The 21,832-nt window shown below is 47.1% G+C and overlaps 1 protein-coding gene across 2 annotated transcripts in view; it reads left to right on the top strand.

Moving 5' to 3' along the window:
* The window catches only part of LOC142730612 (gap junction gamma-1 protein-like), a 29,516-nt gene extending 8,213 nt beyond the window's left edge, over positions 1-21,303 (top strand). Inside the window, exons 1-2 of one of the 2 annotated variants that reach the window (XM_075849366.1) lie at positions 18,758-18,844; positions 19,834-21,303. In XM_075849366.1, the coding sequence (XP_075705481.1) occupies positions 19,854-21,068 (1,215 nt within the window). In that variant the 5' untranslated portion in view covers positions 18,758-18,844; positions 19,834-19,853 and the 3' untranslated portion in view covers positions 21,069-21,303. Of the gene's footprint in view, positions 1-18,757; positions 18,845-19,833 lie in introns of those variants that run through there. The other variant, XM_075849365.1, reaches the window with a different exon arrangement.
* The last annotated feature ends 529 nt before the right edge of the window (positions 21,304-21,832 follow it).

Raw genomic sequence — 21,832 nt, 5'->3', positions numbered from 1 at the left:
CAGTATCACACATGATAGGATTAGATACAGGGCCCAGCAGACAGTATCACACATGATAGGATTAGATACACAGCTCAGCAGACAGTATCACACATGATAGGATTAGATACACGGCTCAGCAGACAGTATCACACATGATGGGCTTAGATACACAGCTCAGCAGACAGTATCACACATGATAGGATTAGATACACAGCTCAGCAGACAGTATCAAACATGATAGGATTAGATACACAGCTCAGCAGACAGTATCACACATGATAGGATTAGATACACAGCTCAGCAGACCGTATCACACATGATGGGATTAGATACACAGCTCAGCAGACAGTATCACACATGATAGGATTAGATACACAGCTCAGCAGACAGTATCACACATGATGGGCTTAGATACACAGCTCAGCAGACAGTATCACACATGATAGGATTAGATACACGGCTCAGCAGACAGTATCACACATGATAGGATTAGATACACAGCTCAGCAGACAGTATCACACATGATAGGATTAGATACAGTGTTCAGCAGACAGTATTACACATGATAGGATTAGATACACCGCTCAGCAGACAGTATCACACATGATAGGATTAGATACAGTGTTCAGCAGACAGTATCACACATGATAGGATTAGATACACCGCTCAGCAGACAGTATCACACATGATGGGCTTAGATACACAGCTCAGCAGACAGTATCACACATGATAGGATTAGATACACAGCTCAGCAGACAGTATCACACATGATGGGCTTAGATACACAGCTCAGCACAGTATCACACATGATGGGATTAGATACACAGCACAGCAGACAGTATCACACATGATGGGCTTAGATACACAGCTCAGCAGACAGTATCACACATGATAGGATTAGATACACAGCTCAGCAGACAGTATCACACATGACAGGATTAGATACAGGGCTCAGCAGACAGTATCACACATGACAGGATTAGATACACAGCTCAGCAGACAGTATCACACATGATAGGATTAGATACACAGCTCAGCAGACAGTATCACACATGACAGGATTAGATACAGGGCTCAGCAGACAGTATCACACATGATAGGATTAGATACACAGCTCAGCAGACAGTATCACACATGATAGGATTAGATACACAGCTCAGCAGACAGTATCACACATGATAGGATTAGATACACGGCTCAGCAGACAGTATCACACATGATGGGCTTAGATACACAGCTCAGCAGACAGTATCACACATGATAGGATTAGATACACAGCTCAGCAGACAGTATCACACATGATAGGATTAGATACACAGCTCAGCAGACAGTATCACACATGATAGGATTAGATACACAGCTCAGCAGACAGTATCACACATGATAGGATTAGATACACCGCTCAGCAGACAGTATCACACATGATAGGATTAGATACACAGCTCAGCAGACAGTATCACACATGATAGGATTAGATACACAGCTCAGCAGACAGTATCACACATGATAGGATTAGATACACAGCTCAGCAGACAGTATCACACATGATAGGATTAGATACACAGCTCAGCAGACAGTATCACACATGATGGAATTAGATACACCGCTCAGCAGACAGTATCACACATGATAGGATTAGATACAGTGGCTCAGCAGACAGTATCACACATGATAGGATTAGATACACAGCTCAGCAGACAGTATCACACATGATAGGATTAGATACACGGCTCAGCAGACAGTATCACACATGATGGGCTTAGATACACAGCTCAGCAGACAGTATCACACATGATAGGATTAGATACACAGCTCAGCAGACAGTATCACACATGATGGGCTTAGATACACAGCTCAGCACAGTATCACACATGATAGGATTAGATACACAGCTCAGCAGACAGTATCACACATGATAGGATTAGATACACGGCTCAGCAGACAGTATCACACATGATAGGATTAGATACACAGCTCAGCAGACAGTATCACACATGATAGGATTAGATACACCGCTCAGCAGACAGTATCACACATGATAGGATTAGATACACGGCTCAGCAGACAGTATCACACATGATAGGATTAGATACACAGCTCAGCAGACAGTATCACACATGATAGGATTGGATACAGTGGCTCAGCAGACAGTATCACACATGATAGGATTAGATACACAGCCCAGCAGACAGTATCACACATGATAGGATTGGATACACAGCTCAGCAGACAGTATCACACATGATAGGATTAGATACACAGCTCAGCAGACAGTATCACACATGATAGGATTAGATACACGGCTCAGCAGACAGTATCACACATGATAGGATTAGATACACAGCACAGCAGGCAGTATCACACATGATAGGATTAGATACAGTGGCTCAGCAGGCAGTATCACACATGATAGGATTAGATACACCGCTCAGCAGACAGTATCACACAGGATAGGATTAGATACACAGCTCAGCAGACAGTATCACACATGATAGGATTAGATACACCGCTCAGCAGACAGTATCACACATGATGGGATTAGATACACAGCTCAGCAGACAGTATCACACATGATAGGATTAGATACACAGCTCAGCAGACAGTATCACACAGGATAGGATTAGATACAGCAGCTCAGCAGAGAGTATCACACATGATAGGATTAGATACACAGCTCAGCAGGCAGTATCACACATGATAGGATTAGATACACCGCTCAGCAGACAGTATCACACATGATAGGATTAGATACACAGCTCAGCAGACAGTATCACACATGATAGGATTAGATACACAGCTCAGCAGGCAGTATCACACATGATAGGATTAGATACACCGCTCAGCAGACAGTATCACACATGATGGGATTAGATACATAGCTCAGCAGACAGTATCACACATGATGGGATTAGATACACAGCTCAGCAGGCAGTATCACACATGATAGGATTAGATACACAGCTCAGCAGACAGTATCACACATGATAGGATTAGATACACAGCTCAGCAGACAGTATCACACATGATAGGATTAGATACACAGCTCAGCAGACAGTATCACACATGATAGGATTAGATACATGCACACATTGGGCAGCATTTGGCGGTGTCTTGGGCCGGGTTCGCTCCCTCGGTCTCCGCTCCTTTGTTGCATGACTTTGGCGCGGTCTCTGACCCGGTCGTATCCATCATCATCATCTTCGCTCAGTCATTATATTCTCTAGGTTTTATTATCACCAGTGAAGGAAACATTTTCTTGTAAAGAGGAACCCGGGGTCACGAGGTGCCGGCTAATAACATTACAAGGAGTTTACAAGACGTGAACCGTCTCCAGGTCACCGCCAGACTGAGCAGCGCAGGAGGAGATCACACAGGCCGCACTGATACATTGTAACAAAGCATCAGGACAGAAGAGATATGTGATTACCACACAGAGGATTTCCTGCACTGATACATTGTAACAAAGACTCATCTGTGGAGGGTTTGTCAGTCCATGAGCTTAGGTGCAAATCAAACACTTTGTCCAAGTAGTTATCTCCAGGCTGAGAAACACCGGGGGGGTATATATATAGGGTATAGAGTCCTGTATATGGTGCAGTCTATGTATATATAGAGAGGATATAGGGTCCTGTGTATGGTGCAGTCTATGTATATATAGAATGTATAGATTCTTGTATATGGTGCAGTCTATCTACATATAGAAGTTATGGAGTCCTGTATATGGTGCAGTCTATGTATATATAGAGAGGATATAGGGTCCTGTGTATGGTGCAGTCTATCTATATTGAAGGTATACAGTCCTGTATATGGTGCAATTTCTGTGTATATATAGAAGGCATACAGTCCTGTATATGGTGCAGTCTATGTATATAGAAGGTATACAGTCCTGTATATGGTCAATTTATGTGTATATATAGAAGGTATATAGTCCTGTATATGGTGCAGCCCATGTATATGTGTGAGTGTGTGTATATATATTTATATATATATATATGGTATAGAGTCCTTTATTTCGTGCAGCCTATGTATATATAGGGTATAAAGTCCTTTATATGGTGCAGTCAATGTATATATAGAAGTATAGAGTCCTGTATATGGTGCAGTCTAAGTATATATAGAAGGTATAGAGTCCTGTATATGGTGCAGTCTATGTATATATAGAATGTATATACTCCTGTATATGGTGTAGTCTATGTATGTAAAGTAGGTATAGAGACCTGTATATGGTGCAGTCTATGTATATATAGAGGGTATAGAGTCCTGTATATGGTGCAGTCTATGTATATAGAGGGTATAGAGTCTTGTATATGGTACAGTCTATGTGTATATATAGAGGGTATAGAGTCCTGTATATGGTGCAGTCTATGTATATAAAGAGGGTATAGAGTCCTGTATATGGTGCAGTCTATGTATATATAGAGGGTATAGAGTCCTGTATATGGTGCAGTCTGTATATAAAGAGGGTATAGAGTCCTGTATATGGTGCAGTCTATGTATATATAGAGGGTATAGAGTCCTGTATATGGTGCAGTCTTTGTATATATAGAGGGTATAGAGTCCTGTACATGGTGCAGTCTATGTGTATATATATATAGAGAGAGAGAGAGGGTATAGAGTACTGTATACGGTGCAGTCTATGTTTATATAGAGGGTATAGAGTCCTGTATATGGTGCAGTCTTTGTATATATAGAGGGTATATAGTCCTGTATATGGTGCAGTCTATGTATATATAGAAGGTATAAAGTCCTGTATATGGTGCAGTCTATGTATATATAGAGGGTATAGAGTCCTGTATATGGTGCAGTCTATGTATATATAGAAGGTATAGAGTCCTGTATATGGTGCAGGCTATGTATGTATGTATGTATAGAGTCTTGCATATGGTGCAGTCTATGTATAAATAGAGGGTATACAGTCCTGTATATGGTGCAGTCTATGTATATATAGGAGGTATAGAGTACGGTATATGGTGTAGTCTATGTATATATAGACGGTATAGAGTCCTGTATATGGTGCAGTCTATGTATATATAGAGGCTATAAAGTCCTGTGTATAGTGGAGTCTATGTATATATAGAAGATATAGATTCCTGTATATGGTGCAGTCTATGTATATATAGAAGGTATAGAGTCCTGTATATGGTGCAGTCTATGTATATATAGAGGGTATGGTGCAGTCTATGTATATATAGAAGGTATAGAGTCCTGTTTATGGTGCAGTCTTTGTATATATAGAGGGTATGGTGCAGTCTATGTATATATAGAAGGTATAGAGTCCTGTATATGGTGCAGTCTATGTATATATAGACGTATAGAGTCCTGTATATGGTACAGTCTATGTATATATAAAAGGTATAGAGTCCTGTGTATGGTGCAGTCTATGTATATATAGAGGGTATAAAGTCCTGTATATGGTGCAGTCTATGTATATATAGAAGGTATAGAGTCCTGTATATGGTGTAGTCTATGTATATATAGAAGGTATAGAGTCCTGTATATGGTGCAGTCTATGTGTATATATAGAGGGTATAGAGTCCTGTATATGGTACAGTCTATGTATATATAGAAGGTATAGAGTCCTGTATATGGTGCAGTCTATGTATATATAGAAGGTATAGAGTCCTGTATGTGGTGCAGTCTATGTATATATGGAGTGTATAGAGTCCTGTATATGGTACAGTCTATGTATATAGAGGGTATAGATTCTTGTATATGGTACAGTCTATGTATATATAGAAGGTATTGATTCCTGTGTATGTTGCAGTCTATGTATATATATATAGAAGGTATAGACTCCGGTATATGGTGCAGTCTATGTATATATAGAGGGTATAGATTCCTGTATATGGTGCAGTCTATGTATATATAAGGTATAGAGTCCTGCATATGGTGCAGTCTATGTCTATATAGAGGGTATAAAGTCCTGTATATGGTGCAGTCCATGTATATATAGAGAGTATAGAGTCCTGTATATGGTGCAGTCTAAGTATATATAGAAGGTATAGAGTCCTGTATATGGTGAAGTCTATGTATATATAGAGTGTATACAGTCCTGTATATGATTCAGTTTATGTATATATAGAGGGTATACAGTCCTGTATATGGTGCAGTCTAAGTATATATATATAGAAGGTATAGAGTCCTGTATATGGTGCAGTCTATGTCTATATAGAGGGTATAAAGTCCTATATATGGTGCAGTCCATGTATATATAGAGGGTATATAGTCCTGTATATGGTGCAATCTATGTATATATAGAGGTATCGAGTCCTGTATATGGTGAAGTCTATGTATATATAGAAGGTAAAGAGTCCTGTATATGATGCAGTTTATGTATATATAGAGGGTATACAGTCCTGTATATGGTACAGTCTATGTGTATATAGATGGTACTGTATATGGTGTAGTCTATGTATATATAGAAGGTATACAGTCCTGTATATGGTGCAGTCTTTGTATATATAGAGGGTATGGTGCAGTCTATGTATATATAGAAGGTATAGAGTCCTGTGTATGGTGCAGTCTATGTATATATATAGTGTATAGAGTCCTGTATATGGTGTAGTCTATGTATATATAGATGGTATAGAGTCCTGTATATGGTGCAGTCTATGTATATATAGAAGGTATAGAGTCCTGTATATGGTGCAGTCTATGTATATATAGAAGGTATAGAGTCCTGTATATGGTGCAGTCTATGTATATATATAAAGTGTATACAGTCCTGTATATGGTGCAGTCTATGTATATATAGAAGGTATAGAGCCCTGTATATGGTGCAGTCTATGTATATATAGAAGGTATAGAGCCCTGTATATGGTGCAGTCTATGTATATATAGAAGGTATAGAGCCCTGTATATGGTGCAGTCTATGTATATATATATATATATAGTGCATAGAGTCCTGTATATGGTGCAGTCTATGTATATATATATATAGAGTGTATACAGTCCTGTATATGGTGTAGTCTATGTATATATAGATGGTATAGAGTCCTGTATATGGTGCAGTCTATGTATATATAGAAGGTATAGAGTCCTGTATATGGTGCAGTCTATGTATATATATAGAGTGTATACAGTCCTGTATATGGTGCAGTCTATGTATATATAGAAGGTATAGAGCCCTGTATATAGTGCAGTCTATGTATATATAGAAGGTATAGAGCCCTGTATATGGTGCAGTCTATGTATATATAGAAGGTATAGAGTCCTGTATATGGTGCAGTCTATGTATATATATAGTGCATAGAGTCCTGTATATGGTGCAGTCTATGTATATATATATATATATATATATATAGAAGGTATAGAGTCCTGTATATGGTGCAGTCTATGTATATATAGAATGTATAGAGTCCTGTATATGGTGCAGTCTATGTATATATAGAGGGTATAGAGTCCTGTATATGGTGCAGTCTATGTATATATATATATATAGAAGGTATAGAGTCCTGTATATGGTGCAGTCTATGTATATATATATATATATATAGAAGGTATAGAGTCCTGTATATGGTGCAGTCTATGTATATATAGAGTGTATACAGTCCTGTATATGGTGCAGTCTGTGTATATATAGAGGGTATAGAGTCCTGTATATGGGGCAGTCTATGTATATATAGAGTGTATACAGTCCTGTATATGGTGCGGTCTCAGTTGCTCCTGTGTCAGGTCATGGCTGCGCAGCAGTGAAGGGGTTCCCTCTAGTTTGGGAGATGATTCCCTTATATGTGCACCTTCGGATATCGGAGCTGTCTCCAGTCTGACAGTTTGATTTGGAGAAATCCCAAAAATTAGAACAGAGGCGTTCAGAAAAGAGACCGCTCCAAGATAAACAAGACGGGGAAATCCTCTCACATCAAAGCCCCGAGATTCCATGTTTATTTCTGTCACTAGTCACAGCGCAATCTCCCAGCGCTGACATGAAACTGTGCAGAACGGTCCAGCTGGAGAAGAGCCGCGGTGTGGGAATAATCACAGGACGGATCTTATGAGGGAATCTCCGCTGAGGGTCTGAGTAGGGTCATGTTCCCACAGGGAGGTTATACCGGCGGACTTAGTGTGAAGCGCGGTTATATAAAACACGCGGCGTCTGCGCACAGAACACGCAACATCTCCGCACAGAACACGCGGCATCTCACAGAACATGCGGCGTCTGCGCACAGAACACGCGGCATCTCCGCACAGAACACACAACATCTCCACACAGAACACACAGCAATCCACACAGAACACACAACATCTCCACACAGAACACGCGGCATCTCCACACAGAACACACAACATCTCCACACAGAACACGCGGCATCTCCGCACAGAACACGCAACATCTCCACACAGAACACGCGACATCTCCTCACAGAACACACGGCATCTCCACACAGAACACGCAACATCTCCGCACAGAACACACAGCATCTCCACACAGAACACACAACATCTCCACACAGAACACACAACATCTCCACACAGAACACGCAGCATCTCCACACAGAACACACAGCATCTCCACACAGAACACACAGCATCTCCACACAGAACACACAACATCTCCACACAGAACACACAGCATCTCCACACAGAACACGCAACATCTCCACACAGAACACACAACATCTCCACACAGAACACACAGCATCTCCACACAGAACACGCAGCATCTCCACACAGAACACACAACATCTCCACACAGAACACACAGCATCTCCACACAGAACACGCAACATCTCCACACAGAACACACAACATCTCCACACAGAACACACAACATCTCCTCACAGAACACGCGGCATCTCCGCACAGAACACGCAACATCTCCACACAGAACACGCGACATCTCCTCACAGAACACACAGCATCTCCACACAGAACACGCGGCATCTCCACACAGAACACGCGACATCTCCACACAGAACACACAACATCTCCACACAGAACACACAACATCTCCACACAGAACACGCGGCATCTCCACACAGAACACACAGCATCTCCACACAGAACACACAACATCTCCACACAGAACACACAGCATCTCCACACAGAACACACGGCATCTCCACACAGAACACGCGACATCTCCGCACAGAACACGCAACATCTCCGCACAGAACACGCGACATCTCCTCACAGAACACGCGGCATCTCCGCACAGAACACGCAACATCTCCACACAGAACACGCTGCATCTCCACACAGAACACACTGCATCTCCGCACAGAACACGCAACATCTCCTCACAGAACACGCGGCATCTCCGCACAGAACACGCAACATCTCCACACAGAACACGCGACATCTCCTCACAGAACACGCGGCATCTCCACACAGAACACGCGACATCTCCTCACAGAACACGCGGCATCTCCACACAGAACACGCGACATCTCCACACAGAACACGCGGCATCTCCACACAGAACACGCGGCATCTCCACACAGAACACACAGCATCTCCACACAGAACACGCGGCATCTCCGCACAGAACACACAACATCTCCACACAGAACACACAACATCTCCACACAGAACACACAACATCTCCACACAGAACACGCGACATCTCCACACAGAACACGCGACATCTCCTCACAGAACACGCGGCATCTCCACACAGAACACGCGGCATCTCCACACAGAACACGCAACATCTCCACACAGAACACGCGGCATCTCCACACAGAACACACAACATCTCCACACAGAACACACAACATCTCCACACAGAACACGCGGCATCTCCACACAGAACACACAGCATCTCCACACAGAACACACAACATCTCCACACAGAACACGCAACATCTCCACACAGAACACACAGCATCTCCACACAGAACACACAACATCTCCGCACAGAACACGCGGCATCTCCACACAGAACACACAACATCTCCACACAGAACACGCGGCATCTCCACACAGAACACACAGCATCTCCACACAGAACACACAACATCTCCACACAGAACACGCAACATCTCCACACAGAACACACAACATCTCCACACAGAACACACAACATCTCCACACAGAACACACAACATCTCCACACAGAACACGCGGCATCTCCACACAGAACACGCGGCATCTCCACACAGAACACACAACATCTCCACACAGAACACGCGGCATCTCCACACAGAACACGCGGCATCTCCACACAGAACACGCGGCATCTCCACACAGAACACGCGGCATCTCCACACAGAACACGCGGCATCTCCACACAGAACACGCGGCATCTCCACACAGAACACACAACATCTCCACACAGAACACGCAACATCTCCACACAGAACACACAGCATCTCCACACAGAACACACAACATCTCCACACAGAACACACAACATCTCCACACAGAACACACAACATCTCCACACAGAACACGCGGCATCTCCACACAGAACACACAACATCTCCGCACAGAGCACTCAGCATCTCCACACAGAACACACAGCGTCTCCGCACAGAACACGCAACATCTCCGCACAGAACACGCGACATCTCCATACAGAACACACATCATCTCCACACAGAACACACAACATCTCCGCACAGAACACGCGGCATCTCCACACAGAACACACAACATCTCCACACAGAACACGCGGCATCTCCACACAGAACACACGGCATCTCCGCACAGAACACACAACATCTCCACACAGAACACACAACATCTCCGCACAGAACACGCGGCATCTCCACACAGAACACACAACATCTCCACACAGAACACACGGCATCTCCACACAGAACACACGGCATCTCCGCACAGAACACACAACATCTCCGCACAGAACACACAACATCTCCACACAGAACACGCGGCATCTCCTCACAGAACACACAACATCTCCGCACAGAACACACAACACACAACATCTCCACACAGAACACGCGGCATCTCCACACAGAACACACAACATCTCCGCACAGAACACACGGCATCTCCGCACAGAACACACAACATCTCCGCACAGAACACGCGGCATCTCCGCACAGAACACGCAGCATCTCCACACAGAACACACAACATCTCCACACAGAACACGCGGCATCTCCGCACAGAACACACAACATCTCCACACAGAACACACAACATCTCCACACAGAACACACAACATCTCCACACAGAACACGCAGCATCTCCGCACAGAACACACAACATCTCCACACAGAACACACAACATCTCCACACAGAACACACAACATCTCCACACAGAACACGCAGCATCTCCACACAGAACACGCAGCATCTCCACACAGAGCACACGGCATCTCCGCACAGAACACACAACATCTCCACACAGAACACACAACATCTCCACACAGAACACACAACATCTCCTCACAGAACACACAACATCTCCGCACAGAACACACAACACACAACATCTCCACACAGAACACGCGGCATCTCCACACAGAACACACAACATCTCCGCACAGAACACACGGCATCTCCGCACAGAACACACAACATCTCCGCACAGAACACGCGGCATCTCCGCACAGAACACGCAGCATCTCCACACAGAACACACAACATCTCCACACAGAACACGCAACATCTCCACACAGAACACACAGCATCTCCACACAGAACACACAACATCTCCACACAGAACACACAGCATCTCCACACAGAACACACAACATCTCCACACAGAACACACAACATCTCCACACAGAACACGCGGCATCTCCGCACAGAACACACAACATCTCCACACAGAACACACAACATCTCCACACAGAACACACAACATCTCCACACAGAACACACAACATCTCCACACAGAACACGCTGCATCTCCACACAGAACACACAGCATCTCCACACAGAACACACAACATCTCCACACAGAACACACAACATCTCCACACAGAACACGCGGCATCTCCGCACAGAACACACAACATCTCCACACAGAACACACAACATCTCCACACAGAACACACAACATCTCCACACAGAACACACAACATCTCCACACAGAACACGCAACATCTTCTCACAGAACACACAACATCTCCACACAGAACACGTGGCATCTCCACACAGAACACACAACATCTCTACAAAGAACACGCGGCATCTCCACACAGAACACACAACAGCTCCACACAGAACACACAACATCTCCACACAGAACACGCTGCATCTCCACACAGAACACACAACATCTCCACACAGAACACGCGGCAGCTCCACACAGAACACGCGGCATCTCCACACAGAACACACAACATCTCCACACAGAACACACAGCATCTCCGCACAGAACACACAACATCTCCACACAGAACACACAACATCTTCTCACAGAACACACAACATCTCCACACAGAACACGCGGCATCTCCACACAGAACACACAACATCTCCACAAAGAACACGCGGCATCTCCACACAGAACACGCGGCATCTCCACACAGAACACACAACATCTCCACACAGAACACACAACATCTCCACACAGAACACACAACATCTCCACACAGAACACACAGCATCTCCACACAGAACACACAGCATCTCCACACAGAACACACAGCATCTCCACACAGAACACACAACATCTCCACACAGAACACGCAACATCTCCACACAGAACACACAACATCTCCACACAGAACACACAACATCTCCACACAGAACACGCGGCATCTCCACACAGAACACACAACATCTCCACACAGAACACACATCTCCACACAGAACACACAGCATCTCCACACAGAACACACAACATCTCCACACAGAACACACAACATCTCCACACAGAACACACAACATCTCCACACAGAACACACAGCATCTCCACACAGAACACGCAGCATCTCCACACAGAACACGCTGCATCTCCACACAGAACACACAACATCTCCGCACAGAACACGCGGCATCTCCACACAGAACACACAACATCTCCACACAGAACACACAACATCTCCACACAGAACACGCTGCATCTCCACACAGAACACACAACATCTCCACACAGAACACGCGGCATCTCCACACAGAACACACGGCATCTCCACACAGAACACGCTGCATCTCCACACAGAACACGCGACATCTCCACACAGAACACACAACATCTCCACACAGAACACGCTGCATCTCCACACAGAACACACAACATCTCCGCACAGAACACGCGGCATCTCCACACAGAACACGCTGCATCTCCACACAGAACACACAGCATCTCCACACAGAACACACAACATCTCCACACAGAACACACAACATCTCCGCACAGAACACGCGGCATCTCCACACAGAACACGCTGCATCTCCACACAGAACACACAACATCTCCGCACAGAACACGCGGCATCTCCACACAGAACACGCAGCATCTCCACACAGAACACACAACATCTCCACACAGAACACGCTGCATCTCCACACAGAACACGCGACATCTCCACACAGAACACACAGCATCTCCACACAGAACACACAACATCTCCACACAGAACACACAACATCTCCGCACAGAACACGCGGCATCTCCACACAGAACACGCTGCATCTCCACACAGAACACACAGCATCTCCACACAGAACACACAACATCTCCACACAGAACACGCGGCATCTCCACACAGAACACACAGCATCTCCACACAGAACACACAACATCTCCACACAGAACACACAGCATCTCCACACAGAACACGCGGCATCTCCGCACAGAACACACAACATCTCCACACAGAACACACAACATCTCCACACAGAACACGCGGCATCTCCACACAGAACACACAGCATCTCCACACAGAACACACAGCATCTCCACACAGAACACACAACATCTCCACACAGAACACGCGGCATCTCCGCACAGAACACGCTGCATCTCCACACAGAACACACAGCATCTCCACACAGAACACACAACATCTCCACACAGAACACGCGGCATCTCCACACAGAACACACAGCATCTCCACACAGAACACACAGCATCTCCACACAGAACACACAACATCTCCACACAGAACACACAACATCTCCACACAGAACACACAACATCTCCGCACAGAACACGCTGCATCTCCACACAGAACACACAGCATCTCCACACAGAACACACAACATCTCCACACAGAACACGCGGCATCTCCACACAGAACACGCTGCATCTCCACACAGAACACACAGCATCTCCACACAGAACACGCGGCATCTCCACACAGAACACACAACATCTCCACACAGAACACACAGCATCTCCACACAGAACACACAGCATCTCCACACAGAACACGCGGCATCTCCACACAGAACACACAACATCTCCACACAGAACACACAGCATCTCCTCACAGAACACACAGCATCTCCACACAGAACACACAGCATCTCCACACAGAACACACAACATCTCCACACAGAACACACAGCATCTCCACACAGAACACACAGCATCTCCACACAGAACACACAGCATCTCCACACAGAACACGCTGCATCTCCACACAGAACACACAGCATCTCCACACAGAACACACAACATCTCCACACAGAACACACAACATCTCCACACAGAACACACAGCATCTCCACACAGAACACACAACATCTCCACACAGAACACACAACATCTCCACACAGAACACACAACATCTCCACACAGAACACACAACATCTCCACACAGAACACGCAACATCTCCACACAGAACACACAACATCTCCGCACAGAACACGCGGCATCTCTACACAGAACACACAACATCTCCACACAGAACACACAACATCTCCACACAGAACACGCTGCATCTCCACACAGAACACACAACATCTCCACACAGAACACACAACATCTCCGCACAGAACACACAGCATCTCCTCACAGAACACACAACATCTCCACACAGAACACACAACATCTCCACACAGAACACACAGCATCTCCACACAGAACACACAACATCTCCTCACAGAACACACAGCATCTCCACACAGAACACACAACATCTCCACACAGAACACACAACATCTCCACACAGAACACGCGGCATCTCCACACAGAACACACAACATCTCCGCACAGAACACGCAGCATCTCCACACAGAACACACAACATCTCCGCACAGAACACACAGCATCTCCACACAGAACACACAACATCTCCACACAGAACACACAACATCTCCACACAGAACACGCGGCATCTCCACACAGAACACACAACATCTCCACACAGAACACACAACATCTCCACACAGAACACACAGCATCTCCACACAGAACACACAACATCTCCACACAGAACACACAGCATCTCCTCACAGAACACACAACATCTCCACACAGAACACGCTGCATCTCCACACAGAACACGCGACATCTCCACACAGAACACGCAACATCTCCACACAGAACACGCGGCATCTCCACACAGAACACACAACATCTCCACACAGAACACGCGGCATCTCCACACAGAACACACAACATCTCCACACAGAACACGCTGCATCTCCACACAGAACACACAACATCTCCACACAGAACACACAGCATCTCCACACAGAACACGCTGCATCTCCACACAGAACACACAACATCTCCACACAGAACACGCTGCATCTCCACACAGAACACTCAACATCTCCACACAGAACACACAGCATCTCCACACAGAACACACAACATCTCCACACAGAACACACAACATCTCCACACAGAACACACAACATCTCCGCACAGAACACACAACATCTCCACACAGAACACGCGGCATCTCCACACAGAACACACAACATCTCCACACAGAACACGCAACATCTCCACACAGAACACGCGACATCTCCACACAGAACACGCGGCATCTCCACACAGAACACACAACATCTCCACACAGAACACACAACATCTCCACACAGAACACACAACATCTCCACACAGAACACGCAACATCTCCACACAGAACACACAACATCTCCACACAGAACACGCGGCATCTCCACACAGAACACGCGGCATCTCCACACAGAACACACAACATCTCCACACAGAACACGCTGCATCTCCACACAGAACACACAACATCTCCACACAGAACACACAGCATCTCCACACAGAACACACAACATCTCCACACAGAACACACAGCATCTCCACACAGAACACACAACATCTCCACACAGAACACACAACATCTCCACACAGAACACACAGCATCTCCACACAGAACACACAGCATCTCCACACAGAACACGCGGCATCTCCACACAGAACACACAACATCTCCACACAGAACACACAGCATCTCCACACAGAACACACAGCATCTCCACACAGAACACACAACATCTCCACACAGAACACACAACATCTCCACACAGAACACACAGCATCTCCACACAGAACACGCGGCATCTCCACACAGAACACGCGGCATCTCCACACAGAACACGCGGCATCTCCACACAGAACACACAGCATCTCCACACAGAACACACAGCATCTCCACACAGAACACACAACATCTCCACACAGAACACACAGCATCTCCTCACAGAACACACAACATCTCCACACAGAACACACAACATCTCCACACAGAACACACAACATCTCCACACAGAACACACAACATCTCCTCACAGAACACACGGCATCTCCGCACAGAACACACAGCATCTCCTCACAGAACACACAACATCTCCACACAGAACACACAGCATCTCCACACAGAACACACAGCATCTCCACACAGAACACACAGCATCTCCACACAGAACACACGGCATCTCCACACAGAACACGCAACATCTCCACACAGAACACACAGCATCTCCACACAGAACACACAACATCTCCACACAGAACACGCGGCATCTCCACACAGAACACACAACATCTCCGCACAGAACACGCAGCATCTCCACACAGAACACACAACATCTCCGCACAGAACACACAGCATCTCCACACAGAACACACAACATCTCCACACAGAACACACAACATCTCCACACAGAACACGCGGCATCTCCACACAGAACACACAACATCTCCACACAGAACACACAACATCTCCACACAGAACACACAGCATCTCCACACAGAACACACAACATCTCCACACAGAACACACAGCATCTCCTCACAGAACACACAACATCTCCACACAGAACACGCTGCATCTCCACACAGAACACGCGACATCTCCACACAGAACACGCAACATCTCCACACAGAACACGCGGCATCTCCACACAGAACACACAACATCTCCACACAGAACACGCGGCATCTCCACACAGAACACACAACATCTCCACACAGAACACGCTGCATCTCCACACAGAACACACAACATCTCCACACAGAACACACAGCATCTCCACACAGAACACGCTGCATCTCCACACAGAACACACAACATCTCCACACAGAACACGCTGCATCTCCACACAGAACACTCAACATCTCCACACAGAACACACAGCATCTCCACACAGAACACACAACATCTCCACACAGAACACACAACATCTCCACACAGAACACACAACATCTCCGCACAGAACACACAACATCTCCACACAGAACACGCGGCATCTCCACACAGAACACACAACATCTCCACACAGAACACGCAACATCTCCACACAGAACACGCGACATCTCCACACAGAACACGCGGCATCTCCACACAGAACACACAACATCTCCACACAGAACACACAACATCTCCACACAGAACACACAACATCTCCACACAGAACACGCAACATCTCCACACAGAACACACAACATCTCCACACAGAACACGCGGCATCTCCACACAGAACACGCGGCATCTCCACACAGAACACACAACATCTCCACACAGAACACGCTGCATCTCCACACAGAACACACAACATCTCCACACAGAACACACAGCATCTCCACACAGAACACACAACATCTCCACACAGAACACACAGCATCTCCACACAGAACACACAACATCTCCACACAGAACACACAACATCTCCACACAGAACACACAGCATCTCCACACAGAACACACAGCATCTCCACACAGAACACGCGGCATCTCCACACAGAACACACAACATCTCCACACAGAACACACAGCATCTCCACACAGAACACACAGCATCTCCACACAGAACACGCGGCATCTCCACACAGAACACGCGGCATCTCCACACAGAACACGCGGCATCTCCACACAGAACACACAGCATCTCCACACAGAACACACAGCATCTCCACACAGAACACACAACATCTCCACACAGAACACACAGCATCTCCTCACAGAACACACAACATCTCCACACAGAACACACAACATCTCCACACAGAACACACAACATCTCCACACAGAACACACAACATCTCCTCACAGAACACACGGCATCTCCGCACAGAACACACAGCATCTCCTCACAGAACACACAACATCTCCACACAGAACACACAGCATCTCCACACAGAACACACAGCATCTCCACACAGAACACACAGCATCTCCACACAGAACACACGGCATCTCCACACAGAACACGCTGCATCTCCACACAGAACACACAGCATCTCCACACAGAACACACAACATCTCCACACAGAACACGCGGCACGACTTTTCTGTGATTATTTCCGCATCGTGGGCCAAGGATTCGCAGAATGTCATTTCCTTCGCTGCTACTGTAAATGCTGCGGAATATCCGCCAGAAGTTCTGCAGTGTTTCCATTGTGTGTGAACCCGGCCTGATCCTCAGCGGTACTGATCCGGAGTTACAAATTACTCTAATCACACCAAGAGCTGCAGTCACAATTCTGCTGTAACATCTAGTCTTAGGGTATGTTCACACAGCTTATTTTCAGCAACGAAAAACGGCGCCTAAAAAAAAGCCCTGTAAAAAAAGAGCATGTCACCTCCTGAGCCGTTTTTGGAGTCGTTTTATTGGGTCAATAGAAAAACAGCTCAAAAAACGTCCGTAAAAAACGCCTGATGCATAAAAACGGCTGAAATTTAGAGGCTTCCCCTTGAGAACAGCTCCGTATGTTACAGACGTATGTTTAGCGTGTGGATATCCCCTTATACTCCAGTCACATGAAGAGCTGCAAACACAATATTACTTGTATCCTGCTCGCGCTCAGCCTGCAGGACCTCACGTCTCTGCTGCCCCCTGCTGGTTTAGTGTCCAGGAGCACACTCTGCTGTGTATGGTGGGAGTTGTAGTTCTTACGCCCGTCACTGTATAGTAGGTTTGTGGTAGAATATTCTACATCTCACACAATACAATGCAGCGCAGAGCATTACTTCATGTGTATAGGTGAACACTGTTTGCATATGATTTGTTGCAGCTCTGGATGTAAGTTGAGTAGAAGACATGATCTAATGCTCCACATTGCAGGTTTGTCCGCTGAATAGTCCAGTGAAAGAAAACCTGAGAAATCCCGTAACGGGAAAGTTATTAACCCCCGAATCCCCCACGTGCAAAAGTAATTGCCCCTTTACCCTAATAGCGCGTCTGCTCCGCCCTCGGCCGCCGTTCACACAGCTGACAAACACGCGGCTGATCGCAGGAGAAAACCGAATCTGGCGTTATTAGCGCTGACTTCCGAAGCGTTTTTATGGGGCGTTTTTTGATGCAGCAGCGTGGAAATACGTAGAAATGAAATGGCTGGGAAGCCGCTCGCTGGCGCAGTATCCGCGTTCTACACTCCGATATACGCCTGGAAATAAAGCGGTGCGCACGTGGCGTCATGTCTGCTCTGTGGGGGATTATTAGACGCATGTGGTTGTGGCGCCGCTCGTCTCACGCTGCTCTCTGCTCTTTTGCAGGTTATACATGAACAGTCCTTATGCCCAATATGAGCTGGAGCTTCTTAACCCGTCTCCTAGAAGAAATCCACAATCACTCCACCTTCGTGGGGAAGGTATGGCTCAGCGTCCTCATCGTCTTCCGGATAGTCCTGACCGCGGTGGGCGGAGAATCCATCTACTCGGATGAGCAGAGTAAGTTCACGTGTAACACCAAGCAGCCGGGCTGCGATAACGTCTGCTACGACGCCTTCGCTCCGCTCTCCCACGTGCGCTTCTGGGTCTTCCAGATCATCATGATTTCTGCTCCATCCGTCATGTATCTCGGCTACGCCATTCACAGGATCGCCCGCGTCTCCGAGGAAGACAGACGGAAATACACCCTCAAGAAGAAGAAGAAATCCAGGTGGAGGACGGGTGAGGAGGCAGAAGATCCAGACGATGAGGAAGAGGAGCCCATGATCTACGAGGCCCCGGCGGAACCCCAGAAAGTGGAGAGTAAGAAGCACGACGGGCGGCGGCGCATCCAGGAGGAGGGTCTCATGAGGGTCTACGTGTCCCAGCTGCTGGCCAGGGCCGTGTTTGAGGTCGGCTTCTTGGCCGGACAATACTTCTTGTATGGCTTCCAGGTTCTCCCGTCCTTTAAGTGCAGCACGGCGCCGTGTCCTCACACCGTGGACTGCTTCGTGTCCAGACCCACGGAGAAGACCATATTCCTCCTCATCATGTACGTGGTCAGCTGCCTGTGCCTGCTGCTCAATATCTGTGAGATGTTCCACCTCGGCATCGGCACCATCAGAGACGCCATCCGTAGCAGAAGGACTATCAGCGCCCGACAGCCGCCGTATAACTACTCCTACCCAAAGAACATCACTTCCCCCCCGGAATACAATATGGTGGTCCGATCCGACAAGTCCACCAAACTCCCAAACAGCGCGATGGCGCATGAGCAGAACCTGGCCAACGTGGCCCAAGAGCATCAATGTACGGGCCCCGATGACCCCCTGCCCCCGGACCTCACCTCTTTACATAAACACTTGCGGGTGGCCCAGGAGCAGCTAGACATCGCCTTCCAGTCCTATAATTCTCAGGTCAATGGTCCCACGTCCAGGACCAGCAGCCCAGCGTCCGGGGGGACCGTGGTGGAGCAGAACCGGGTCAACACCGCCCATGAAAAGCAAGGAGCCAAACCCAAAGCTGCGTCCGATAAAGGAAGCACCAGCAGCAAAGACGGGAAAACCTCGGTCTGGATCTGACCCGATCATACAGTGCACGGAACCGGGAGGGAATCCTCCAATCACTGCCAAAGCTGAGCACAACAAACCCCGTAACACGGTCTTGTCTAATACATTTACAGATCTAGAATTCTACCCGTAAAATACTGGAGGGGTCAGAACTTCCTACCCGGGGATGGGGGGTGACGGATCCCCCCAAGATATCATGGACTAGATCATTATAAAAGACGAGCTGTGAAGACCCCCGCTCAGCACTCAGGAGACCCCCGCTCAGTATTCAGAAGACCCCCGCTCAGTACCCAGAAAACCCCGCTTAGTACCCAGAAGACCCCCGCTCAGTATCCAGAAGACCCCCGCTCAGTACCCAGAAGACCCCCGCCTAGTACCCAGAAGACCCCCGCTCAGTACCCAGTAGACCCCCGCCTAGTACACAGAAGACCCCCGCTCAGTACCCAGAAGACCCCCGCTCAGTACCCAGAAGACCCCCGTCTAGTACCCAGAAGACCCCCGCTCAGTACCCAGAAGACCCCCGCTCAGTACCCAGAAGACCCCCGCTCAGTACCCAGAAAACCCCCGCTCAGTACCCAGAAGACCCCACTTAGTACCCAGAAGACCCCCGCTCAGTACCCAGAAGACCCCTGCTCAGTACCCAGAAGACCCCGCTCAGTACCCAGAAGACCCCCGCTCAGTACCCAGAAGACCCCCGCTCAGTACCCAGGAGACCCCCGCTCAGTACCTAGAAGACCCCCGCTCAGTACCCAGAAGACCCCCGCTCAGTACCCAGG

Source organism: Rhinoderma darwinii, unplaced genomic scaffold, assembly GCF_050947455.1.
Source record: "Rhinoderma darwinii isolate aRhiDar2 unplaced genomic scaffold, aRhiDar2.hap1 Scaffold_765, whole genome shotgun sequence".
Lineage (NCBI taxonomy): Eukaryota > Metazoa > Chordata > Amphibia > Anura > Rhinodermatidae > Rhinoderma > Rhinoderma darwinii.
The sequence above is the reverse complement of the archived record's forward strand: the minus strand, read 5'-3'. Positions and strand labels throughout refer to the sequence as shown.